The sequence below is a fragment of the Lytechinus variegatus genome, chromosome 13 (assembly GCF_018143015.1).
Source record: "Lytechinus variegatus isolate NC3 chromosome 13, Lvar_3.0, whole genome shotgun sequence".
Taxonomy (NCBI): domain Eukaryota; kingdom Metazoa; phylum Echinodermata; class Echinoidea; order Temnopleuroida; family Toxopneustidae; genus Lytechinus; species Lytechinus variegatus.
The window spans coordinates 12,421,410-12,449,409 of record NC_054752.1 but is presented as its reverse complement, the minus strand read 5'-3'; the positions used below and the strand labels follow the sequence as shown (position 1 = coordinate 12,449,409).

The 28,000-nt window shown below is 36.7% G+C and overlaps 2 protein-coding genes across 2 annotated transcripts; one reads left to right on the top strand and one right to left on the bottom strand.

The window, feature by feature from the left end:
• The first annotated feature begins 27 nt into the window (after window positions 1–27).
• LOC121426471 (cytochrome P450 20A1-like) lies at window positions 28–18,327 on the top strand. The gene is made up of 9 exons (XM_041622792.1): window positions 28–199; window positions 1,190–1,242; window positions 2,430–2,620; window positions 3,430–3,575; window positions 4,087–4,254; window positions 10,884–10,962; window positions 12,526–12,702; window positions 14,396–14,519; window positions 18,135–18,327. The coding sequence occupies exons 1-9, from the start codon at window positions 89–91 to the stop codon at window positions 18,142–18,144; spliced, it is 1,059 nt and encodes a 352-aa protein (XP_041478726.1). The 5' UTR covers window positions 28–88; the 3' UTR covers window positions 18,145–18,327.
• Window positions 18,328–22,383: 4,056 nt separating this feature from the next.
• Window positions 22,384–27,699, bottom strand: LOC121426650 (carbonyl reductase [NADPH] 1-like). The gene is made up of 6 exons (XM_041623019.1): window positions 27,694–27,699; window positions 26,907–27,176; window positions 26,519–26,631; window positions 24,322–24,450; window positions 23,676–23,820; window positions 22,384–22,698 (listed from the first exon to the last, which is right to left on the bottom strand). The coding sequence occupies exons 1-6, from the start codon at window positions 27,697–27,699 to the stop codon at window positions 22,504–22,506; spliced, it is 858 nt and encodes a 285-aa protein (XP_041478953.1). The 3' UTR covers window positions 22,384–22,503.
• Between the last annotated feature and the right edge of the window lie 301 nt (window positions 27,700–28,000).

The window sequence follows — 28,000 nt, the reverse complement described above, 5'->3', positions numbered from 1 at the left end:
TTCCGCCGCTCCCACTCTCCCACGTTTCTTTTATAATCATTTTCCAGTTTTGCAGATATAAGAGTAAAACACAAGAGGATCCGTCATCATGTTCGACATTACCGCTTATGCAGCGACTTTCATTTTTCTGCTACTTGGTGTGATCGTCTATAGAGGGCCTCAAAACTTTGCAAAGTGTTGGCTCCATCTGCGGTCGTTGGTAAGTACTGGCATCACTGGGTGCCACGCACGTATAGCATTCCCCCATAGACTTGTGTGTTAAAATGGCACTTAAAAAAATCATATAAAATAAACGTGAAATTAGAGGGTCAAATGTTTACTGCCATTAGATAGGATATATATCTGACTTTCCGTATCTAACCAGAAAGGTTATCGTAGCCAGGTCATTTTATGAATAAATCGCCATTCATAAAAATACCTTTGATGGGATAAAACTCATCAACTGGAACAGTAAAATAGCCCTTACTCTTCCGCCGGTCAAAAATAGTTCCAAAATCATTGACATATATTGCAAATTTGGGCAAAGGAAGTTCATTACTATAGTTACAATTTCTAGAATCATTGTTAGACTTTCAATCATATCAATACACTTTTGTCAATCAACAATATCAAATTGAAAAAAAAGTGCTAATGGGTTGGGTCAAAGATATATATCTTTTGCCTTCCTGTTGTAATTAGGCTCATGGTTCCACTGGTAAAAGTGAAGTTAGAGGTCGTGCAAACAATGTATATTGACCTCCCATCTAAAAGTCGTTATCTTTCTTTGTTTTTAGAGACAAGATGGATTATGAGGGGAAGAACGTGGCTGTTGATAAAATTGATAGCATATGCACCGGGTGTCATAACTGGCGATTTGTATCATTTAATTTAAATGATTTCTTACTTAATGTCAATGAAAACAATTTCGATTGCGAAGAAAATACCAGAGCAATCCCTACAGGTCTGTCTTAAGTTTCGGAGCTCACGAAAAAAAGGCAGAGTCCAGAACAGGACTGGTGTCTTGATGTATTGATTCTCGACAAAGACTTCTTGTATGCAGACGGTCATGAAGGGCATCTGACAACACATTGTATATGTTCCTGAAAGCGTTCTGCGTCGCAGTGCCTCGTTGCGAAAGGAATCAATACGATGAACGATAGTCCTGATATTCTCAAGATTTGAATGGCTGTGTTGCTTATTCATCATGCAGAAAAGTCCGCAGAGAGCCACAACCGTGCCTGGACTTGATCCATCCGATCCAGTGTGAGTATATGTGTGTTATCATTTAGCGGTATATGTAATCAGCCACCCCAAAACCAACAATAAGTCGCCAGGAAATGTTCCCTGTAGGAAGCCAGAATAGTTTGATGAATTAAAAAATATACAAAAAAATACAGGGGCTACGGAAATAGGGATGGGGGCTGCACTTTTTTCCTAAACCGTGAACAAAAACGTAAAAATTACCATCTTATTATCATTTTTTGCACCTAATCAGCACCCCCCACTTTCAAAACTGTTCCACGCTCCCTGTTATACATCGTATTTTATACAGTAAACCACAAAAGAAATGGTAAGTAAGTGACACCATCAATTCCCTCACATTTGCAAACCGACCAGGATCAGAATATAAGTGATTTGTGAAATTATGCGAAAAATTTAACAATGACTTTCTTATTTTTCCGATTTTGATCAGTTTAACGTTGTGGTTAGTTGTTTGACTTTTCGTTTTGTATTCAAACCAATTCTTTGTTTGGGTCGACCTCCCCTTTGATTATCAATGATACCCCCCTCCTTGATCATGTCATTGAGACCTTTTTTAATTTAAATATATCGGCGAATTTGGCATGTTCTTTTAATATAGATGCGTAAAATTTCTTTCTTGTGACGTGATATACAAATATGTAAGATTTTTTTCTGAGGTGGACTTGATCTTTAAGAAGCTTTATTTTTTCACTTTTCGTAAGAATTGAATAAATCATTCATTCCCCCAGCCTCTCTGCCCTAAAGGGGAATTCACCCTGACGACAAGATGGTTTGAATAAACAGAGAAAAAAGAGAAAGGTTATGGGTGAAATTTTGCTGAAAATCCTTGAAAAATAACGGTTATAAAATATTTTTTTTTAAATTATGTGACGTCACAGACGAGTGGCTTTTCCATAATATTGTACGTATATAATTCCCAAAGTGTAATATTTTGAGAGAACAAACATTATTTCTTTCTTTTTTCAATTCTGAGGTAGATGAATAAAAAAACACGATTTCATAGCCCTTAACATTCTATACATTATGTTCTATTAAAAGCGTGGATTTCATATAGATAAGGGTGCTGCTGGCATATGACGTCACAAATAGAAAACTTTGAAATTATATACATAACTCTATCATTTATTGATCTTTTATCAAACCTTCACCAATATTTTCCTTTAATGTTTCCGCTTACTTATCATCAGTGTGATCTTCCCCTTGGACAGGAAAGGGAATCTTGATGAAATCGAAGATGCAGGAAGCCTACAGCAGTTTTTGGCAAATCTTCATGCCGAGTATGGCGACATCGCATCGTTTTATTTCACCGATCAACTGTGTATCAGTATCAAGTCGCCAGAACTATTTCAAGAACACCGGACAGCCTTTACCAAACCATGTAAGTCATTATATAATAGAGTTGTTAAATCAGCTATACATGTAAATTGACATATTTGTTGGAGAACGTCATGTTGAAAAAGAGAATGGCTGGTCGTAGGTGTGTGTGGATATGTGTTAATGAAAAGTAGTGTGTGTGTGTGTGTGGATCTGTCTTAATCAGAGTTGATAGAGAGTGATGCTTTTTCCTTCTCAAATTCTTCGGGGCAAAGAACATTCCTTCAGAAAATAGAGAATAATAGAGAAGTGGGTTATAATTTAATTTATATCGTAGCTAACCGTGTAACCTATCTTCAAATTTCGCAGAATGAGCAAAAACTTTGCAAAAGGGCACAAATCATGATTTTGTGGGCGTTTTGTAGCCTATTAAACCCAATGGGGAGAGGGCCTACCAAGAGGCAGTGCTCAATGTTGGCGAAATGCCCTATACTGGTTTCATCAGTGGCGTACAGAGAGGGGAGCTTGGAACGCCCCCCGCCAATTTTTCGCTAGCAAGAAAAAAAAAGAAAAAAAAAGAAATAAAAGGAAAGAGAGAAGGGTGATTGATATTCGATATTATTTTCTGAATATCATGTCGAAATCTATCACAAAGTTTGATTTTTGTAATAAAAAGATCAAACTTTTTGCTCGCTCACCTCGCTAGCCCGCAACTTTTATTTAAGATAAATTTTTCTCGATACCCCATATTTGCCCCCTCCCTCACAATATTTGGCTCATTACGCCACTGGATTTCATATTTTTGTTTTAAAAGATTAAATGCTAATTGTTTTTTTTTTTACTTTCATTCCTCGTATATCTACCAACCACTAGATATTCTCTTCAAGCTCTTAGAACCATTGTTTACAAAAGAAAGCATCGTCTACGCGGAGGAAAGTGATGTTCGTAAAAGACGAGAACTAACAAACAGGTGTTTTGGATTTCAAGCGCTCCAGAACTTTATTGAAATCTTTAACGAGGTAACAGGACACAAGTCGCTATTTTGCTTACTCGCGACTCGACTTGCTAATTTAGAACATAACTTCGACTTGCAACAAATGACTAGAGATTTGAACTGAGATTTGCAAAAAATCACTTGATACCTGAATAGGAAAATGACTTGTATACTAATCTGTTGTTGATGGAATAACAGATATATGCAAGATTTTATTCTACAAATCAATAATTTACATTAGAAGTCTCCCTTAAACAGGATTGTGCAGTTTTAATCAAACTGGTATGGATGGATTCCAATAAGAAATGAGATGAAATAAGTCTATCAGGTTGGTTTTTGTGCAGATTGAGGTGGATTTATGGAATGGAGCATTATAATTAAGGCGTTAATCAGTAATTGTAAAATAGGAAATGCCATGATTATGCAATGAATGCAAAATCGTACATACTCTAAACAAATATTGTTCACAGAATACGGAAATATATTTTTAAAGAGAAAGAAAATGGACACTTTCCGCATCACCTTTTTCTTAACAGATCACAGAACACTTGGTGGAGAAGATTTCATCATTACCGCCCGGGGAACACATCCCTCTGAATGAAACCTGTCTTGGTCTCTCCCTGAAGATGATAATGCTAACAGTATCTGGAGAATATTTCAAAGATGACAAGACCAGCACTGAATTTAAGAAGACGTATGACTTGGTGAGTAATTATACTTGTGTGTTCCAACTTGCAGAACTTAAGATCTGGGAAGCGTTCATGAAAGGACTTGACAGAAGTTTTATGCGACAAGTGCTGTTTTATCGACAGTTACCAATAGGAAGTAGGAACAGTGCTTCTGAGCCAATCAGAATTTAGGAAAGATGTCAGACCAGACAACTTGTCGGACGAAAATGTTGATGAAACGCTCCCCATGCTTTATCTCCATCGTTACAATTTTTGAGAACTGATTCATTACAACGAAATCCATTCTCGCGTCATAAAGTGGATGCCACCTTTACAAGGCTATCTACAAATGATTTCCAAGTAAAAATTTGTTCACCCTCATGAATTTTATTCATTTTTTTTGGGTGGGGTGGGGTTGCAATTTGTTCCCCTTATAAATCACACTGCATCACACTTACAAGTTAATAGCTCAACTTCTTTCTACTGCATGCACTACTTGCATCTGCGACCGCATCGCATCCACTTGATCTAAATGAAGAAAGATATTATGCACCTGGTGGGTGTTTCATAAAGCTGTTCGTAAGTTAAGAGCGACTTTAAGAACGACTGGTGATCATTTCTTGTGGTAAATGGTATATACATTGACGATGGTTAAGCGCGTAAGAAAGGTTCACCAGTCGTTCTTAAAGTCGCTCTTATCTTACGAACAGCTTTATGAAACGGCCTCCTGCTGGTGTCCACCATCATTTTGAAACTTAATTGCTTATAGTCCGGCAGCCCAGGAGGTTTATTCAACCGAAAGCCGGACAAGCAAATGACCCCATAGCTGGATGGCATGGACCTTGAAGTTTACAAAAATGCATTGCTGCCGGGTTCTATGCGTGGTCTTCCCTCCGAAATGACGTAATATATGACGTCACTACAAAATGGCCCTATTTCACCATTTTTCAGACATTCTACACAAAGCATGAAGTCAAGGGAGAATATCTCAGCCAAATCACGCTTGTTTTGTATGAAATTTATACAATGTATTGTTCGAGTAGTGCACAAGAGATATGCAAAATTTCACGAACAGAAATTATTGTTTACATATGCAAATTACGTAATGAAATTTGCATATCATTAGTTTTGGAGATTTCTTGCATAAAAAATTGTCAAAAATCGATTCAGAAATTTATTTTCTTTTTTAGTGTACTTTATTTGATATTTTTCCTCTCAAGCATAATATCATTGTCTTCATCTATATCTCTACTTTAAGAAAATATATGTCAGTAGTTGGAAATGACATTATAGACTGTGATTTCAGCCCCCTTTTCAATATGGTGCGCACATAGAAATCGTGCGTTTTTGGCCTATTTTCACCATATAGCTGAGGTGTGCGACCGATATGCCTACTTTATTAGTGCTTCTTGCATTTTGCATGATATTAAATCTTCCAAACAACATATTTTCATCTTCATTTTGACTCTGGTGATGCATCAATGATTTCAGCACAGATTGATTGCCCATTGGACAGTCTATAGGCTACGTTTTCAGCCTAGTTTTCAACAACGAACCTATACCATGTAAGACTGCATCGTTGTAGTCGAGTCGGATAAGAGGTTCCTGTGTACCATCAAAGTATTTTTCACTCAATTTTTCAATCAACGTTTTGGTATTTGTCTAAACTGTCTCGTTAATGAATCTTGATGTTAATCCCTTCCAAAAATCGTGTCCAACGGGGTTCAAAATTGATATTTTTGGCGGCTCTTGGACTTTTTTTAAAATGAAAATCAATTATTTTCATATTTTATTGCACAGAGTCTGACAATGGGACAATCTTTTAATCAATACGCATTTCACTATAATTGGGATAGTAGAAATCGATTTAATTCGTTCTCTGATGATATATTTTGAAATAAAATTTATCCCGAAATGGGCATGATTTTGGTCAAAAATTTGCATGTGCATTGATTATCTATCTGTTCAATCATTAACATCAAACAACTATCCAAAATATCAGCATTCGACACGAAAGAGGATATAATATACCGATAATACTGTAACGCTTCATGATAATATGTATGTCTTTATTTGCTTAGTTAAAGGGCAAATACCATTATTACCGATTTATTGGAAAATATGCCACTTTGGAGCCCATATTAAGGGAAAAATCGTTTCTGATATGGAATAAAGCCACTTTCATTCTTTTAAAATTACATGGAGATAAGAAGGGTAGAGTTTCCTCTATCTGCTACTAGCATACTGAAGCATACCCCCTTTAGGGAGCGTCGAAATCACCCACCCTTTTTCATATTTTACCTATTTGTGGGAAAATATGCTTTTTCAAGCCCCCATTGAGGCAAAAAGTGTTGCTGCTATGTAGTACGGCCACTTTCATTGTTTTTAAACTATGTGGAGACAAGAGTAGAGTTTTCTCTATCTGCTACAAAAAAGGTGTGCTGGTACAGCAAAGCCTACCCCCTATGAGGACTGCTAAAGTTACCCGATAATTATACGTATTTTGCCCGTTAATGGGAAAATATGCTATTTTAGAGCCCCCATTGGGGCAAAAAGTGCTTCTGCTATTTAGTAAAACCACGTTTATTATTTTCAAACTATATGGAGACGAAAGAGTAGAGTTTCTTCTATCTGCTACATATAAAGAGGTGTTGGCATATTGGAACATACCCCCTTAGGGGGTCTCCGAAATCACTTACCCTTTTTCCATATTTTACCTATTTATGGGAAAATATGCAATTTTCGAGCCCCCATTGAGGCAAAAGGTGTTTCTGCTATGTAGTAAAACTATTCTTATTGCTTTTAAACTATATGGAGACGAAAGAGTGGACTTTCCTCTATCTGCTACATTTAAAGAGGTGCAGGCATATTGGAACATACCCCCTTAGGGGGTCGCCAAATTCACCTAACCTTTTTCCATATTTACCTATTTATGGGAAAATATGCTATTTTCGAGCCCCCATTGAGGCAAAAGGTGTTTCTGCTATGTAGTAAAACTACTCTTATTGCTTTTAAACTATATGGAGACGAAAGAGTAGAGTTTCCTCTATCTGCTACATATAAAGAGGTGCTGGTACCATAAAGCCTACCCCCTTTGGGAACTGCCAAAGTTACCCGCCCCTTTTACGTAATTTGCAAAATCATGGGAAAATGTGCTATTTTCGAGCCCCCATTGAGGCAAAAGGTGTTTCTGCTATGTAGTAAAACTACTCTTATTGCTTTTAAACTATATGGAGACGAAAGAGTAGAGTTTCCTCTATCTGCTACATATAAAAAGGTGTTGGCATATTGGAACATACCCCCTTAGGGGGTCACCAAAATCACCTACCCTATTTCATAATATAACTATTTTTGGGGAAAACATGCTATTTTCGAGCCCCCATTGAGGCAAAAGGTGTTTCTGCTATGTAGTAAAACTACTCTTATTGCTTTTAAACTATATGGAGACGAAAGAGTAGAGTTTCCTCTATCTGCTACATATAAAGAGGTGCTGGTACCATAAAGCCTACCCCCTTTGGGAACTGCCAAAGTTACCCGCCCCTTTTACGTAATTTGCAAAATCATGGGAAAATGTGCTATTTTCGAGCCCCCATTGAGGCAAAAGGTGTTTCTGCTATGTAGTAAAACTACTCTTATTGCTTTTAAACTATATGGAGACAAAAGAGTAGAGTTTCCTCTATCTGCTACATATAAAAAGGTGTTGGCATATTGGAACATACCCCCTTAGGGGGTCACCAAAATCACCTACCCTATTTCATAATATAACTATTTTTGGGGAAAACATGCTATTTTCGAGCCCCCATTGAGGCAAAAGGTGTTTCTGCTATGTAGTAAAACTACTCTTATTGCTTTTAAACTATATGGAGACGAAAGAGTAGAGTTTCCTCTATCTGCTACATATAAAAAGGTGTTGGCATATTGGAACATACCCCCCTTAGGGGGTCGCCAAATTCACCTAACCTTTTTCCATATTTACCTATTTATGGGAAAATATGCTATTTTCGAGCCCCCATTGAGGCAAAAGGTGTTTCTGCTATGTAGTAAAACTACTCTTATTGCTTTTAAACTATATGGAGACGAAAGAGTAGAGTTTCCTCTATCTGCTACATATAAAGAGGTGTTGGCATATTGGAACATACCCCCCTTATGGGGTCGCCGAAATCACCTACCCTTTTCCATACTTTACCTGTTTATGGGAAAATGTGCTATTTTCGAGCCCCCATTCAGGCAAAAAGCGTTTCTGCTATATGGTGAAGCCACTTTCATTCTATTGAAACTACATGGAATCAAAGGAGTAGACTTTCTTCAATCTGCTGTGGTTGCACAGCAAAGTCTATCGCTTCCGGGGGTTCCGAAAGTCACCACCCCTTTTCCACCAATATCCCTTCCATATTTTTTCCAATATGGGGGTGCCAATCTTGGAGCCTCTGAAGAAGGTAACAGTCGATGTGCCAGCACTTTTTTTTACATGTAGCTGATAGAAAAAAATGCCTCTTCTTTTATTTCCAAGTGGTTTCCAAAATCAAAGCTAGCTTTACTATATAGCAGAAATGCCCTTTTGTCTGAATGGGGGCTCAAACATTGCATTTTTTTACAATAAAGAATGAAAATAGACATATGTAACTGATAAAGAAGATCCTACTTTGTCATCTTTATGTGGTTACAAAACAAAAACAAGGACTTTACCGCAAGGCAGAAACACTGTTTGCCTCAAAATGACTTATTTTCCGAGAAACTGGCAAGACTGCAAGATACGAAAAAAAGATTGGATGACTTTGGCAGCCCCCTGAGGGGTAGGCTTTGCTATGCCCCAATTTCTTTATATGTAGCTGATAGAGAAAAGTGATTTAAAGGAAAAAAATACATACTCAAAACAAAATTTTACCACATTGGGGGCTCCGAAAAGCACGATATCATAATAGTCAAGCTATGGATAATGGTATGGTACTGTATGTAACAATTTACTGGTTCTTGTGGGACTATGCTTTAAGGTGCCCGAGAGTAATTGCATGCAAAATGAAAATGCAGAGCAATGCCTCTTTTTCAAGAGATTTAATTATCATAAAAATTGTTTTGTGTAGAAAATGCCTTTTACCCTCGTACATGATACAAGCAATACATACCTTTCTATCGATCGCTAAGTACGTTATTTTCTGCATGTTAGGCACATCAACAAAGGCGATCGGATGCAAGATGAAACAGATAGATGTCAATGCACATGAACATTTTGGTTCAAAATTTTTGATGAATTCTTGTTTTTAATATATTAACCGGACTATTCAGAAAACAATTTCAACCGATTTCTACTATCCAAATCCTAGTGAAATGCGTATTGACTTAAAATTTCCCATTGTCAGACTTTGTGCAATAAAATATGAAAATAATTGATTTTCATTAAAAAAATTCCAAGAGGGCCGCCAAAGATATCAATTTTGAACTCCGTTGGACACGATTTTGGGAAGGGAACATCAAAATTCATTAACTAGACACTTTAGGCAAATACCAAAACATTGAGAGAAAAATATTTTGATGGTACATAGAAACCCCCTTATCCGACTCGACTACAACGATGCAGTCATACATGGTATAGGTTCGTTGTTGAAAACTAGGCTGAAAACGTAGTCTATAGACTGCCCAGTTGGCAATCAATTTTTGCTGAAATCATTGATTGATCACCAGAGACATAATGAAGAGGAAAATATGTTGTTTGGAAGATTTAATATCATGCAAAATGCAGGAAACATCAATAAAGTAGGCATATCGTTCGCACACCTCAGCCATATGGTGAAAATAGGCCAAAAACGCACGATTTCTACGTGCGCACCATATTGAAAAGGGGGCTGAAATCACAGTCTATAATGTCTTTTTCAATTACTGTTATATATTTTCTTAAAGTAGAGATATAGATGAAGACAATGATATTATGCTTGAGAGGAAAAATATCAAATAAAGTACACTAAAAAGAAATAAATTTCTGAATCGATTTTTGACAATTTTCTATGCGAGAAATCTCCAAAACTAATGATATGCAAATTTCATTACGTAATTTGCATATGTAAACAATAATTTCTGTTCGTGAAATTTTGCATATCTCTTGTGCACTACTTGAACAATATATTGTAAAAATTTTCATACAAAACAAGCATGATTTGGCTGAGATATTCTCCCTTGACTTCATGCTATGTGTACAATGTCTGCAAAATGGTAAAATAGGGCCATTTTGTAGTGACGTCATATATTACGTCATTTCGGAGGGAAGACCACGCATAGAACCCGGCAGCAATGCATTTTTGTAAACTTCAAGGTCCATGCCATCCAGCTATGGGGTCATTTGCTTGTCCGGCTTTCGGTTGAATAAACCTCCTGGGCTGCCGGACTATTAGTACGATGGTGCTCTCCTGAAATTCCTTTAAATTGTCTTAATAATGTATGATATATTTTGTTGGTATTTATTTCCGTTGCTTATCATTACGACTATCACATTACTTAATATATAATTATCTTTTTTATATTTTTCCTGTATACTTATCTCTGTTGTGTATAGAAATAAAATCGATAAATGAAATAAAACAATGTCAAACAGGGTCACCCATGGTCATCTGACTATAGAACACGGGGTATTTGGTAACGAAATTGTTTGTCTTTTGATGTTTTTTGTTGTTCAGGTGTGGAATGAAATTGAAAGTAGGTTTGCTGGTGATATTCCACCAGAAGGAAGTGGCAGAATTAAGACATTCAAAGAAGGTATAACAATTTTTTAGTATACATTATTTGGATGGGGGGGGGGGTGATCATATCAAATTAAATTTTAATCAATTTCCTTATTATCGTTCCACGAGAGATGTGTTTGTATTCAACGAACTGAATACGGTATATTAAATGTCTAGTTTGATGTATTAGCACCCGGTTTCATAAATGTACAGTTAGATTCCAATTAGGCATGGTTACTACCACGGGAACTTTGTTTTTGATTGGCCGTTGTGCCCAGTTGCCATGGTAGCTCCAAAAGAAAATTGAAGTTGGCATAATAAAACAGGACCTTGTATGTAAATAATTATTATTCACTATCGGGGGGGGGGGGGGGGGTAATTATATGATTATTCAACATTCAACTGGAATATACAGCTCTTACAAGTTTTATGGGTCTATATTGTACCCAATAATACCATTCATTTTGTTCACCAATTAAAATCCTTACATTATTATAATTACTACTATTAGTATTTCTAGTAGTAGTAGTTTGTAGTAGTAGTAGTTAGTAGTAGTAGTAGTAGTAGTAGTAGTAGTAGTAGTAAAAGTAGAAGTAGTAGTAGTGGTAGTGGTAGTAGTAGTCGTAATAGTAGAAGTAGTAGTAGTAGTATTTCTAGTAGTAGTAGTTTGTAGTAGTAGTAGTAGTTAGTAGTAGTAGTAGTAGTAGTAGTAGTAGTAGTAGTAGTAGTAGTAGTAGTAGTAGTAGTAGTAGTAGTAGTCGTAATAGTAGAAGTAGTAGAAGTAGTAGTAGTAGTAGTAGTAGTAGTAGTAGTAGTAGTAGTAGTAGTAGTAGTAGTAGTAGTAGTGTAGTAGTAGTAGTAGTAGTAGTAGTAGTAGTAGTAGTAGTAGTAGTAGCAGTAGCAGCAGCAGCAGCAGTAGTAGTAGTAGTAGTAGTAGTAGTAGTAGTAGTAGTAGTAGTAGTAGTAGTAGTAGTAGTAGTAGTAGTAGTAGTAGTATGGTCAGTTCCCCCATGTCTGCGCGGTCTCCCAAGTCTGCGTACCCGCGTACTGCGCGATTCTAGTAAGAGAAGATAAGCAACGAGTACGAACTTTACACATGCAATACATAGACAGGTATTCATAAAAAATCTGACTCAAAATGATGCGAAAATAACGAATTTCGTGTGCAAAGTGAGTGAGTGCGCAGACATGTGGTACCATTTTTTTTTCAATCTGAAAATGACAGCCCGAGGTTTTTTCAAGAAAATCTTATGTTTTCTTTCATTTTTTCATGAGAAATTTGGTACACTTACTCATAATAATATAAGGAACATTATTAATTGAAAGATTTGTGAAATAAGGACTTCATATTAAATCTTAATTCAAATTGTGAGGTGCGCAGACTTGGGGCCCACCATCATAGTAGTAGTAGTAGCAGTAGTAGTAGTAGTAGTAGTAGTAGTAGTAGTAGTAGTAGTAGTAGTAGTAGTAGTAGTAGTAGTACTGGTAGTAGTAGTAATAGTTGTTGTTTTTTGTTGTTGTTGGAGTAGTAGTAGTATCATTATCATTAGTATTGTTGTTGTTATCATTCGTGTTGTTGTTTTTATTGTGGTTTCAGCAAAGGAAATATTATTTTCGTTCTTTGGTCGTATCATTAATAACCGAAGATGCAATCCTCCCAGTGACGAGAGGGCAGTTTTCATTGATGTTCTAATCAAGTCTGACTACCAATCAGAAGTACTCCTTGCTGATCTGGAAACGTACTTGAATGGAGGATTTCATGCGTCCGGATATTGTAAGTGGTCTGGGATGGCCTATGCATGAGTAAGAAGTCCTGTATAAACCCGTTTTCAATCACATAATGTAGCAGAGTGTGACATGCCTTGATTGTTTGTCCTACACTCTAAAAACAGATCAGTCAAATATGACTAGTTAATAGGGTCAGCTGGGCGCGACTGTTATTCTAGTCATATTTGACTATTTTCAAGTCATATTTTACTAGAACAGAGTTATTTCTGACTAGAATATGTGTCAGAAATGTGTCAGATCAGTGATTGCCATATCAGTTGCTCCCAGCTGACTACTGGTCTAGTCAATTTGACTGATCTGTTTTACGAGGGAGTCTTTGCTCCATGATGCCCGACGGAATCAAGAACATAGAAATGTATTATCAAGTGTCCCTCAGTTATTAGTGAATAAACAAAAAACAATTTTGGGCTCTATAGACAAACACAATATTTGCACCTCCAAAGCTTAATATGCACTGCCGTTCCGGTTTACCAATATTTTCGACAAAGACCTCTCAGCTGTTCATTGTCATTTGGCGGATATATTTAATACATTTACAGTGTTCTTGAATCTTCTGTACGTCACAGAGCGAAAGCTCCCTATTGTCACTGACAGCCAACCTAAAACGCTGTTTAAGATTTTATACAACGCTGTTTACTATATGAACCTTACAGTAGTTGTTCAACCATGTTCACAGTGTAAACAGTCATGTTTAATTTATTGAAGATTAGGTATTGAAAATTAAACGTTGTTGATCAAGATTTTTAAACACTTGTTTAAACTGTTTAAACGATTACTGTAAGGTTCATGTAGTAAACAGAGTTGCATACAAATTTTAAGCAGCGTTTTTACTGTGTATAATCTCACAATAAAACTTCTCCAATACATAAGGTCATATTCTGGGTGTGACATTATGCATTGGTGTAATTTCATGCGTCGCTGCGACACTGGGTTTGGGGGGGGGGGGGGGGGCTGGCCTGTACAACATCACAATATGATTGTAATTTTTACGACATTGTACAAGATTAGTGTACCGGAGAACGTGATATGATGCAGGCCCTGAAATATATACCACACGGACCCGATGGAAGAACAGTGGTATCTTATTGATACCGCTAAAATGGGCCATCCTCCATCTGTATGTTATGTTAAATTGATCATGTATATATTTTATATTTTTATATGGAAATGAATACAAACAAACAAACAACACTCTTGGTGGAGCACAGAACAACCTAAACCTCAGCAACAAACAAAAAATGTATTAGGGATCAGAAAACAAAATTGAAGAAGTTATGATAATTTGTCTGTTCAATTTTACCAACTCTTATAATTACAAGTTCAGTGTTCATGACTGTTTAAATTCTTAAAGGTCTGAAAAGATTGTCAAAAATCCTTATGGGCGATTGCTGGTGTTATATTTCTTTCTTTGTAGTTTCGGTAATTCTTGTGTCGCGTATAAGATTATTGTAAAGAATAAGTAATCCAGTCAAGTTGAGTCTTTGGTTTAAATTTGCATATCAAAATTTCGTTAGATCAAGGTAAGACCTGACTAAAACAAAATGTGGTGAAATGTTCGAATTCTTCAACTTTGAAGCTCAAATGATTGCAGTTGAAAGGACCATTCTTGGTGACTTAATTGTGGCTTTTGACATTTTTAATTGGAACGGCGAATTGGTTTGCTGTAACTTCAATTGCAGTGTTTGCTTGGGCACTATTCTTCTTAGCTGAACATGATGACATCCAGGAAAAACTGTACAACCATGTGATTGACATCGTTGGCAAGACTGGACCGGTCAGCATGGAACATGTAGCAAAGATGACGTAAGAGTTATGAACCATATTATTTACAGTTATGTGATACTTATTGTTTAGACAGAAAATTTGTTTGCTAAATACAAATCCGGTGATATTTTAGTCATACGATGTCGAATACGCAAAGACGCATGGAAAATGTTTATTTTAACTTGAATCGTGTTGATGATATTATAGAGCAAAAGGAAATCCGACTCCGGACCGATTAAATGTATTATACGTTATTTCAAATGACAAACGATACGTCAATTTAAGGGGCTAACCGTTTTCCATGGAGTGACTATATAATAACACTTACTTGAACACGTAGTCCTATTCCGAGTACAGCATGCTGCTGGTTTAAACAAGAAAACAAACAATTCCATATCAATTTATGATAAATCTTTATAGGGCTGGCCATCAATTTGTTTTTCGTGCTAGCTACGCAGTCGCATATTGGAAGCTAGTGAATCTATAATTATCAAATGCCCGTAAGTATTTGTCGAGATTTGATCAATCGAAACACAAAGACATTTTTTCGATATTTCGTCAGTACTAAAAAAAGTCGGACGAAGCTGCTGATCCGATCAATCAACCCTCGACAAAGACTTCATTATTGTGAGGACTTGCATGCATTTCAATGCATTTGCTATGTTATAAAATCATTCCCCGTCGCTTAGCGAGAACTTTCTAGCAAATGTGACGGCCACAGTTCTGTAGCAATCTCGTTTTAACCTGTATCACAGCTGTACTAAAAAACAATCTTTCATCATGAAGGTAAAGAATGTGTCTAAAAAAATCAATGTTTGTCACCGAAAGTTTATTTTCTGGAAATTTGCATACGAATGTTTTCATAACGTTGAATCCCGGCGTTGATAAAAACTGGAAAACAGATAAATTGACTGCAACAGCTTACAGCAATTGCCATGGGTTTTTTTCTGTATTAAACACAGTTGCAATTGAACGCAATCATTAGGGAGTTTCACACTGCGACGGAGAGCGAATTCATGAACACAGGAAATGCATTGATAATGCCCGTTAAACGACAATCAAGAGATAGGAGTTCTTTGTCGAAAATTGGTGAACCGGGACTCACAGCAGTTTCATCCTAAGTTTCGGAGCTGAAGAACAAGTGCAAATGTGTCGTTTGTTCAGAGTCTTTGACGAAAGTGCTGTTCTTTAATCACCAATTTTCGACAAAGACTTCTTGGTTGCTATTAGCCATAAAGGGCATTTGATATAAATGTTTTCTACACTGTTAGAAAAAATAAAAGAAGTTCTGCAGCAGAGTCTCGAGATCACCTGTAATCTTACCGAATTGCGTAATCTTACAGGAAATTGGTATTTGATGTATGGAATCTTACAAATTTCCTTGAATAAAACACCCTTTTCCCCTTTTTAAACAGACCTGTTCTGTTAAATTGCAGAAAAAATTCTTGTTTTATGAATTTACAGAATGATTCTGGTATTGCTTTCTACAAAATCTTCTGTTTATTTTCTGTAAAATCACGGGTTTTTTACCCATTTCCTGTAAGATTACGCAATTCGGTAAGATTACAGGTGTTCTTGAGACTCTGCTGCAGGAACTTCTTTTATTTTTTCTAACAGTGTATGTTCTTGAATGAGTATCGCTGTGGTGATGATATCATTTTGGTTCATAAACAGGTACATGAGACAGGTGATAGATGAAACCCTTCGGGTATCGGTCCTCGCCCCCTTCGCTACCAGATACCAGGACTTTGACGTTACCCTAGGAGGTCACTTGATTCGGAAGGGTGTAAGTAAGCAGTCACATGCTTTATGCTTTCGGACAATTCATGAAATGAACACCCTGTTTTACATCCGAATCCCATTTTCTCTAGTTTAACTTTGCTCTCGTATACTGACCAAGTCATGGTCCTTTGAGAAAATACACTCTAAAAAATGAAGAGCTAATTTAGCTCTTAAAGAGAGTGTATAGTGACTGCACTTCGAAGTGCTGATTTGTCTAGTTCAAATTTCAACACGAAAAATCAGCACTCTGAATTGCAGTCACTATAAACGCTCTTTAAGAGCTAAATTAGCTCTTCATTTTTTAGAGTGTACAGACTGTCAAAAGAACAAGACATCAGAGACAGAAAATTAAATTAAGGAAGGTCCCACATATAGGGGTTGGACGCAGGGTCGGATCCAGGGGTGGTATTCTGGAACACTGTCATAACTTTTGTCATAAATTTTGTCATTTCTTTCCGAGATGTGACACCGCTATGATTGTCACAAATCGGTATTCTGAACATTGTCTTTTCCCTGTCATATCTCTCAAAGTTCCCGCCCATCTTTTCGGAAGCAATCCAATCAAAATCATCGTTAGTTCCCAGTGGGAGCCCTTCTAGCCAATAGGAATGCCCCGTGACAGGTAGGGTTTATTCCCAATTCTGTTGCTGGCATCGCGCAACTACGCGAATATTGATGCGCTTAATTACAAAGAGAGACAGGGAGCTCTGGAGGATTTTAGAGGAGAAGTAGAAAGATAAGGAAAACAGAGAAAAAAAGAGAAATTAATATTTAGGTTCTAACTAATTGTAGCATGAAAATATAATTTTAAAAATTGTCGTGGATGATGAGCGAAACTAATACCACAATCTAATCTAAATGGTATCGTTATATGCTTGACATTCAGTCGGCAGGGTATCGGGATATTTGGTACTAAAAGATATGACAAAATTTATGACTGCTACCCCCTGTCATAACTTTTGTCATATCTTTTGCTTGTATAAAATGATTACGCGCATTAAAGCCGCGTATTTTTGGTGCGCGCCAAAGAGATAAGACAAAATTTATGACAATTTTTGTGACAAAAGTTATGACATCCACCAGAATACCGATTTTGTCATATCTCTGAGATAAGATAAAATATGGAGATAAGACAATGTTCAGAATACCGCCCCTGGATTTTACAAAAGGGGGACACATTTTCCCGAGGAAAAATTTGACAAGCAAAAAAGTCTTCACTTTTAAGGGGGAGCACACTTCTGTTTTTACGGCATTTTTAAGTTACACATGTTAATTGTGGCTCTCAAGGGGGAAGAGGACGAGTGGGCACGGGCCGGCTTTGTCCCCCCCCCCTCCCCCTCCTGTGTGCGCCAGTGGTCAGACGTACATATCTTATGGAATTGCCCAATAAGATTATTTAATTTTCGCTTTCACGAGACACAACTGATTAAAAAACAGAAAAAAAATTTTTTGGCAAATGCCGTTCGTGACAAAGATCAATCAAGAGGTCTTTGTCGAAAAGTCGTACATCAAAACAGCCATTTCGTTGTGGACTCTGGACAGGAGACATAATTTGTGATTTTCCGTCAGCTCCGAAAATTAGACTGAACTGCTGTTCTGGTTCACCAACTTCCGACCAATACCTCCCACATTGTCATATGATGGGCATTTCGATAGATTTACTGCGTTCTTGTTGCGTCGATCGTGGACTCGTGGAAACGGAAAGTTCCTAATAGCCTACCTTATCCCCAAAACAAGAATCCTCTTAGAATTACAAATGAGGAAGATGTCTTTTGAATATGGTTTCTACTAACAGGCATTTCGGAGGAACGTTGATAGGCCGGCCTAATACTAATTAAATCTATAAATTGACATTTCATTTGTTCATTCTAGACTCCAGTAATCCATGCGCTAGGCGTTTCCTTCATGTCTGAGAAGTACTTTCCCAACCCCAAAATGTGAGTGACACATATACCATGTATACGTTGCAACTACCGTCGTGCATGCACTGCTATGCTATTGCATGGGATATCAAAAGTCAATGAAATGCATGGTGCATAATGTTCGAATGTAATTAGATTATTTAAGCGCCTTTTTTCAAGTAAGTATATGTATATTATTTCCCTCCAAGGCTGTTTAGATTACGAAAAAAAAATCATTGTTTTGTTACCATTACTATGACCATTATAACCACTTGATAATTGGGGATCCTGTTACAATCAGTATTATCTTTATATACTGTTGTTATCATGATTATCTTCATGACTGATGATGTCATCATTGTTATTGATATTTAAATTATTATTATTTTCATTATCTTTGTCATTATATTATCATTCTAGTTATTGTAATTACTTTCTTCCTACATCTTATCGTTGGTAGTATTTTCATTTGTTTATTATAAATATTATTGATATCAAAATCATATTTATTATAATTTATTCTATTTGGGGGAGGTCTGCGCAAAGAAATATACATGACTTAGACTCAATATTCCATGATACTTTTTTGAAATTTTGAAAAGATCAAATTATCATAGAGATGTAATAATGATTGATTTTTTAATTCTTCAAATATGATTTATTGTGGTAGCAATCATTTCCCAATTCAAATTTCATCATCGCCGGATAAAACAATAGCATTATTGTTTTGACGCCATTTTGTTTTGCCCTTGTATAGGTTCGATCCGGAAAACTTCTCTTCGGCTAGTATTAAGAGTCGTCCCCGCGAGGCGTTCCAGCCTTTTGGATTCGGTGGCGGACGGGTGTGCCCTGGTCAGCAGTACACCTACAAAGGAATGGCAATCGTCCTGGCGGTCTTCTTACGTGCATTCAAGGTCTATCTTGTTCCGGGTCAAAGGTCACAGCATTCTCACGGTTTCGTGTCCCATCCCGTGAACGAAGATGGAGGCGATTTATGGATCACTGTTAAAAAACGGTGAAAGTTATGAGGGAGGGGGCGAACTGTCCCCCTCTTTGCTATTGTTTCTCATTGAATGATTATTATAAATGATTAATCTTAAAGTATGCCTTTAGAGGTAGGTATTAGTAATCCATAGTATAAACTATATAGCCTATAATTATATATCTGTACTGAGAAACTTAAATTACGTCAGTACGATTTGGAATTGATTTTTTTAATTCCTACAGCATGCACAGTGAGGCTCAAAATAGACTGGGATTTCGATTTTGATATACATGTACATCCAACTGTATTCGGGAATTAGATCATTCAGCTTTTTTATTGGTTGAAATGTTTATATCAATTGCTATGGTATTTTTTTAAAATCAGATCCCAACGCGTATTGTGCGCTTGGCTTAAGGGAAACAACATTAGCAATTTCATATCTACCTTAGATGAGGTTCCCGTCTTACAAAGAGTTACGATTGATCCGATCACAACCTCAACTATATGGAAGTCCATCAATATTATAATTCATTTTCTTTGGGAAATTTACACAAAGACCTTTGTAAACACAAAGAAATGGGTTGATATTTCTGAATTGGATCGCTGAGGTAAGCAGGGGCGTTCCCAATATTTAATACAATATCTTTTGGCCTCTGTACGATAAAAAGGCAACGCTACTGTAATCCGACTAATACAACAAAAAGGAATTACGGAGGTGGAAGACAGTAAACTACGGAAAATTGAAATAAAGTAACTACAAGGAGGAAAAATATAAGAAAACGAGAAGAAAAAACAAAAAGAGGTAAGAGTTAACTGGAAAGTAATATCTTAAACTGAAAGTGGACATTAGGTTTGTTCTGTTTGTTATGGTTTGATGAAGTCACTGAAGCTAGTAATTTGCTATTGAGTTCCTTTTAATGGACACAATCATATATCGGACTTGACATTCTTCCCTTTTTTTCAGCCAAAACGCTCATTTATTTGACGTTCAAGCAGAGAGGTGCTCGAATGTCGTAAATTTGTCACTGTAAAGAAAATATATTTTCAGCGGTTAATTGCTCTGACTCGTCTTTCCCTGGTAAAAAAAGGAACAGCTTTAGACGGTTATCTAGGTACTATACGCTCTTAAAATCCGGGTGAATTTTTACCCGAAAATCTGGTCTAGCTGTTCATGGAATAAAAAGGGACCCCGTAATTAATTCAGCTTTGACACAGAAGTGGTAAAATTTGACTCAGATCAGAGTGCTAGTATAGGCAATTTGGGAAGATATTTGAGACGGAATAATTTCGATTTATCACAAGCGCCTCTACGTATTTTACTGAATCCGTTATTTATTTAAGCATGTTTACAATGTCATGAATAAGATGAGTACACCGTAGTTGATTACACATCAAGAATAAGTATTTATAAGTAAGTATAAATGGATGATGTAATGTGTAGAAAGATGTAAAATATAAAAAGTTGTTCAATTTATCCTTTTTTTGTTCTTCGCCATCTGTTTCTAACAGTTTCCGAAATGAATAGTTTAATTCAATAGCAACCAACATAATAAAATTTGAGAAAAATATATCAAAGGTCATTATTCGTAAATACGGTAACTATCACTACCATGATCATGATAACCATTATTACTTTTATCACTATCATTAATAGCATCACTATTATTCGTTGATATTTCAAAATACTCGGGAATTGATCGTAATAACGTGTTTAAATCAATTGTTTGGCTTTTGTGGTACAAATAATGTGCTTGACTAGTTGTATCATGATGATAGTAACGAAAGATTTATATTCAACTAAATTAATGAGTTACCTTGTCATTTAACACATTAATTATGTCACAGTCAATACGTTATCATGACATGGAAATATACACAAGTATATATGAAACAAATTTAAAAGAAAATATATTCAGAAAGAAATGGTTTCATTTAAGAGTGTTTTCCGAACTGGGTGGCAATATTTCATTTAAAAATACATGATCATTGTTTACTTTATGGATAAATCTTATCTGAATATTAAGTCAGTTTGATTATTAATAAATGTGTGTACATGTTAAGAGTTACATACCTATTTAACTTGTTTATTTACTGTTTTGTATGAAATATTTTTGTATAATTACGTTATGAATGAGACTTTTAAGATAAAGAACCTTGTGCAAGGGGAAAATGAAAAGACAGAAGAAAAAAAAAATTACTATTACTCTTATAATTAAGAAGTAAAAAAATGAATAATAATAATGATGATAATGATTGTTATTATCATTATTATCATATAATGATCATACATGTACTATGAGTTATCATGCTGAAATAATAACGGTCGACCTTAAAGTATTTTTTTTTTGGGGGGGGGTAGTATATCTCCCACTCCCTCCCCCCCCCACCGATCGACATCAATGGGCCTATTATACAGTTGAGGCCAGAAGTTAACATACACCCAAAAAATTCAAAGAAAAGTTGACACTTGTCAAATATCATAAAATTTACTGTATCTTATAGTTGTGCTATCATGACAAATTTGATATCAAACAAATGAGAATGTCATGTCATAACATTGCTTTGTCATAAGGGGCGGACAAATATTTAGGTGTCATTTTTTTCCTAGAAAAATCTTCATATTTTAGACAAAATAAAAATAAAAACCTGACATAAACATTTCATATTTGTGCTTGTTACTTCTCAACTGGGCGCTCATGGCGCTTGCTCAAGAAAGGAAATATAAATGAATATATATATATACTATAGTCAATGTCTATGGCGGCCATATTGAGTGGGAAACCAATTTTCATAGGAGTGAGCACCATAAATGCACATAATTGTGATCTATGATGTAAACATCGTCTGAAAGCATAAATTCTAACAAGATATACAATTTCTTCTGCCAAGTAGGTGACTAATACTGTACTTTGATAGTCAAAATGGCCGCTACACGCCCTAACCATGCTAACGGAATCATGTACAATGTGAATAGGGACAAATGGTTTTAACAGATTTGGACTTTTCATGACGTGAAATACTCTCTAACTATATGATTTTTGACAAAATATTGATTTCTTGATATTAAAAATAGCCGACATGGACCCCTGTATAACCTTATATGTACAATATGGGGAAAACTAATTTTCACAAAAATACATACATTTAATAGCCAATGCGCCGGCAATTTTATGATTTTTCATGGGCTGGCCGATTTGCGGAAAATGCTCAAGGTTACACGAGTAACTCAATTTAGATTTGGAATCAGCACCCTCGAATTGACAAGAAACCATATATATATTATTACAAAACAAGGTTTGGGGACTATCCTGGAATAGACTATAGTGGGAAAATGCTGATGAATCCCTTTTCTTCTCTAGAGTGGAGTTAAGCCATGGCAGAATGGTTTCCTGTTCATCACAAAGTTCCCGTGCATGTCTTTCGTGCCTGGAGGCAAGAGAGCGAGGTAAACGGGGGTATCGGCCCCTTCTGCAACAGACAACTTTGGGAAACCAGGTACCCTAGGATCGATGTTAGAGGTCATGTCGGTATCTACGAAACCCGGGCAACACTGCATGCATTAAAAATGAAGTAAGAACAGAGAAAAGCCATTAGACAAGTAGAAAGATAGAAAATGCAGTATTTTCTACCGTTTACTCCACCGATTTACGAATCAAAATACAAAATTCGCAATTATTACGAAAAGTATTAAATTGATTTAAAAATGATTCGATTATAATGACAATGGATAACAAAGGAATCCATATATGTTTAAAGACATGAACAAAGAATGATAATAACAATTAACTTCAATTGCAGAGATGATGGGAGGGGAACATGTCACACTCCTCGTCAAATTATCTACAACGAACACACAACTAAACAGGGGTGGATCAAGGATTACGGAATGATAAGGTGTATTTTATTTTGCCTAGCATTAAACAATAAAGCCTAATAAATTGTTACTCAAAAAGTGGTTACTCTTTGATTAACAAAAATGGTAGGTCTTAACTATGGTAGGTCTCTCTATAATGAATTGACGGGTAGTACAGAATGGAGAAAAGGTAAATAAAGGTGTATGATTTCAATGGGTAATTTTCTCTAACGGCTTCGATGTAAAATATTTGTTTGTATACTTCGATTTATGTTTTATTGCTTAATACAAGTGAAAAGATACTGGCAAATGACCCCCCTCCCCCGAAATTCTGAAAACTTAATTATTTTACATGAAACTTTTCACACCATTCACCAAAAGTGTGCACAACATCCTTCAATTTTACATTAAAAATTGCAAAAGTGCCCCCATTTACAAGCTCGGTCGCTTTGCTTACTTCCTGCATGTCCTTGCTTTCGAGTTTCTTCGGAAAAAATTTACATGTCTTGCCTTCTCCCAGGAAAAAGAATCTGATACCATTGTGTACCATACTATACGTGTCTAACTGCGAATCGTTTTAAGTCAACTTTTCTTTTTTTTTATTTTTTACAAATGTCTTCAAATAATTCTGGTAGCCCTAGCGCCATACACGTGTATTGATTCCAATAGCTTACCGAATTGATGATGACATCATTTTTCGTGTTATCACGCGACATCAAACTAGCTTGATTTATGGTGAGTAAGATGACACCGAGCTTACTAACTTCATATGGAAAGGGTGCCCAACCGCTTTCTTCAATTTTATCCATTTTGCAGGCACTATAATATATAAAAGAAAAGTACAGATATGACAAAAAAGAAAATAAAATCGATTCTGCATCAATTTCAAAGAACAAAATTCCAATATTGGGCGATGGGTATGAGGTGCATAACCTTTGAAGTGGTAAGGATGATAAACAAGTTCGGAGAAACAATAACAGCAAGTGCAGATGAAGATCACTTGTACCGAAAAATAATACCCACTGACAATAAACTTAATAGAGTGCCTGACATTTATTTAGGCAGACTGACTGAATGTGGGTGAAAGTCGTCTCTATAGTCCGTGGTCGTTATAACAACATGATTACTTTGTATGAATTTGACCATCAGCAAGGTGTCTCGGTCTCAGTCTTTGGTATCGTAGTGGGCACCAACACACAAGTGTTGCTGCCCTCTACGTTCGTTGGTATCATCGTAACGGTGTTTATCTCCTCGTCTGAAACTGTCTCAGGTTAGTTTATAACGGTATTCACTACGCCATATTTTCAAAATGTTTCTCACCTCATGAAGTCATTCATGAGTTCCACAATATCTTCTTCGGCTTGGATTCGTCGGATTCTTTCTTTCATACCATCGCTTAGTTCCTCTTCGAAAAGTCGATATCCTAACCAGCTAGCCACATTGACAATTCTACAACATATTTTTTAGTGGAAACGTATGATCAAATGATGAGAAATTGGTTATTATTATTGTTGTTATTATCATTATTGTTATTATCATTATTATAAAATATGGTAGGTCCTTACCTTGTATCTCTGAAAATAGATTTGACGAGTAGTAAATCCCCAGTCACATAAGATAGACACGGATTCTCAAGGATCAACACGGCAATGTCGGCATGATATAGGGGAGGTCAGGGATAGTTTTGCCCCGGATTGAGCGTTGATCACTTTACACACGGCATCTTCACGTGGATCTACCCGGACCATGCCGGCAGAGCACGTCATCTGCATGGATTATCAGGGCGTCTACACGGACCAACGCGTCAGCTACACGTACCAACACGTCAGCGTCACAGACCATAACGGCAGCTCTATTGAACAGTCCGGCAGTCGAAAATCTGCTAGGAAATTGACCTTATTTTCCTTTTTCACTTCATTCTTTCTGTCGTCCTCTTCTTTTCTGAGTGATTTTTTTTAGATCCAAACTTCCTTACACAGTAAAAACGCCATTCTAAATTCTATACAACGTCGTTTACTATTTTACTGTAGTCGTTAAGTGCTTGGAATCTTAAACAACAGTTTAATTTTGAACAAAAATAAAACACATTTATGTCAACTTTTTAATAGCTAATAGAATGTTCCTGAAGTAAACAGCGTTGTACTTGATTTTCGACAATTTTTTTTAACCGTGTATGTATTGTATCTTTAAAGACAAATTATTCATTTCAACATGCCAAAGAGGATATCCGCTGTGAACGTCGTTATGCCAAAGCAACGAAAACCTCCTAATGAGGAGCCAGAACCTGAGCCTGGCAGATCAAGGGGCATCTCCCCTGCTTTATTTTATGCTTCGTCTACTGGGAACATAGCACCCAACACGACTGGAAAGAGATCCAAGAAGAAGACTCTGGTACTGACTGACGAGCAGGAAGCTGACATGGCTGACTGGTTGAAGCGCCACCCTTTGCTCTACACCAAAGCCATGAAAGAATACAAGGACACCGCCAAGAAGATAGACTTGTGTAACGAGAAAGCCAATGAACTGAACGTCGCGACGCGTCGATGTGTAGGAGAGAGCAAAAGAAAAAAACCCCGCAAATTCGGATGGTTTTCAGACGGATAGACCTATTGCATATGCTCTGTACATATCAACGCATGTAAAATGGTTTCGGCTGGAGAGGTGATCTGACCCATGGAATCAATTGCCAGCGATCCACCAATAATCCACATTAGACGTAATATCAATTCGATGGACTGTAATAAGCTATATCTAAGCCTTAATGCATTAAGTTTTTCCTCACTCAAAATGTACTCGACTTGTTTCAATAAAAAACTCACTTTCTTATCCATGTCATAATCTACCATGTAGGCCTAGCACTTCGAATATATCCAGACAGCTGCCTTAGTAGAGGGCCGCCGCCGGCTCAGGCGATCATACGCTGATGACCAGTCGCAAATGCATGAAAGCGGGATTCAATCTCGCATCTTGGAAAGGCACGTATAAATGGAATTTGCACAAGAAAAGCAGATCTATATGGCTTAGCAATGATTGTAGTGCAGTTTTCTACGTTTGATTCTATTGACTATAATGTACAATCAGTCTTAAAAATCGAGTGTATGATTAATCGCTAACTTTTGCATTACCAGACCCTAATTATGCGTCCCCGAGGTTTGCGAAAACTCGCTATTGCCTTTCAGTTTAACATGTAATATGACCTAAGAAAAATCCCATCAGTCTTCGCGAACCGTGTTCCTGTGGATAAAAAGTGCCATTGAAACAAAATTCAATACAATTAGGTCGTTTACCTTCTGGTCTCTCTCATCATAGACCTATTCGTCATCCTCATTAACACTGCATATTTTTTATTATTGCTTTTCGTAATTCTGTATATTTAGATATTTATGTGGGTTCACGAGTAAAATAGTCATAATGTATCTTGATGGTACGGTATTGGGAACTTTGATCAATTTGCGATGCTTAATGGTTGTTTTCTTTCTTTTTACCCCTCCCTCCAAGAGAGTAATGAACCTCTCACCTTCCACCGCTGCGAACCAACGGAAATAGGCTTTTGCAGACGTCCCGTAAGCCGAAGAAATTCACTTTGATGGTTTGTACTGACTCCTCGTCTAGTGGGATTTCTGGATTAAACTATAAGATAAAAGAGCGAGTAAAAATTTTGACCATTTTTAATGTTAGTACCAAAATCTAATTTTCTTATAGACTATTGCAATGTTTAGCAAATAATGTCAATCCCCTTCCTTTTCTTTTTCCTCTCTCCCTTTTCTTGGTCGTGACTTTTTGTTTGGGTTGGGGGGGGGGAGGTCAGAGACCCCATGCCCCCTTCACATCTGTTCGCCAGTATGTCAAGGGAAGACTTTCTTTCCTGTAAACGTGTAAATATAATATTTGTATGCCACACTTACACCTCGTAGATAAACTGCTGCGTTGTTGATAAGAATATCAATCCCGCCATGTTCCTTCTCCAGATCATCCCGGAATCGATCAATGTTTGCTTGATCGCTGATGTCGAGAAGATGAAACTTGGGATTAAGTCCTTCTTTCTGAAGGAGCTCAACAGCAGCCAGGCCGCGCCCTTCATTACGCGCAGTCAGGTAAACGATCCCATCTTGTCCAAAATGACGGCATAGAACTCTTACGACTTGGAGACCAATACCCTTGTTAGACCCAGTTATCTACAGACACAACGACACGTCAAAGACACAAATAATTACAAAAATAAGTGTCATTTTAATGTTAATATTCACAGCAAATCAAACATTGATACAATGATTACAATCACATACAAATGACTGCAAATTAAACAAAAATATAGGCCTACATTAGCCTCGTTCAGACGTGGGTTCACAGTCAGGCTCTAAGCAAAATCTATAATACATGGATTAAAAATCCAAAAGATATTTATCTTATCATGACCCAGACGTAGGCTGTTTTGTTCGGAGGAAGGGTAGGAAGAAAGGTCGGAGTAGTGCCCATCTGGTCAGAATTACTCGGACCTTCTTCGACCGAGATACTCCGACCTCCGATCAGTACCCGGATAAACTTATGAGGCCGACGTATCTCATTAAACATGCAATTTTTTTTTCTCTCTCTCTACTTTGCTTTTGTTTCTCCTTTTAGTCAGGCCACGATAGGTGAATTATTTTATCAAGCGAACGATGCATCGGGACAATATGGGAATGCACCCCTTACCCCCATATTAAAAAATGAAGGTCTTGCAGTGCTTCTCTGCTTCACGTGGCCCCTACAAACGGAGGAAACCAAATAGTGCCCCTAGATTTAAAAAAAAGTAAATTATCTTGAAGAAAAATATCAGAATTCATTCTCCGAAGAGAACACGTATGTGAACCGCCTGTAGTTTACCGAGACAGCTACGTATCATGATTACAATCATTTGCTTTTAGGTATGACTATCATAAAATTTCAGCTCGCTCTTCGCTCGCATTATGTGATCACCGAGATGCACATCCGTTTAATGGCACTGTCCTTAAAATGCCTC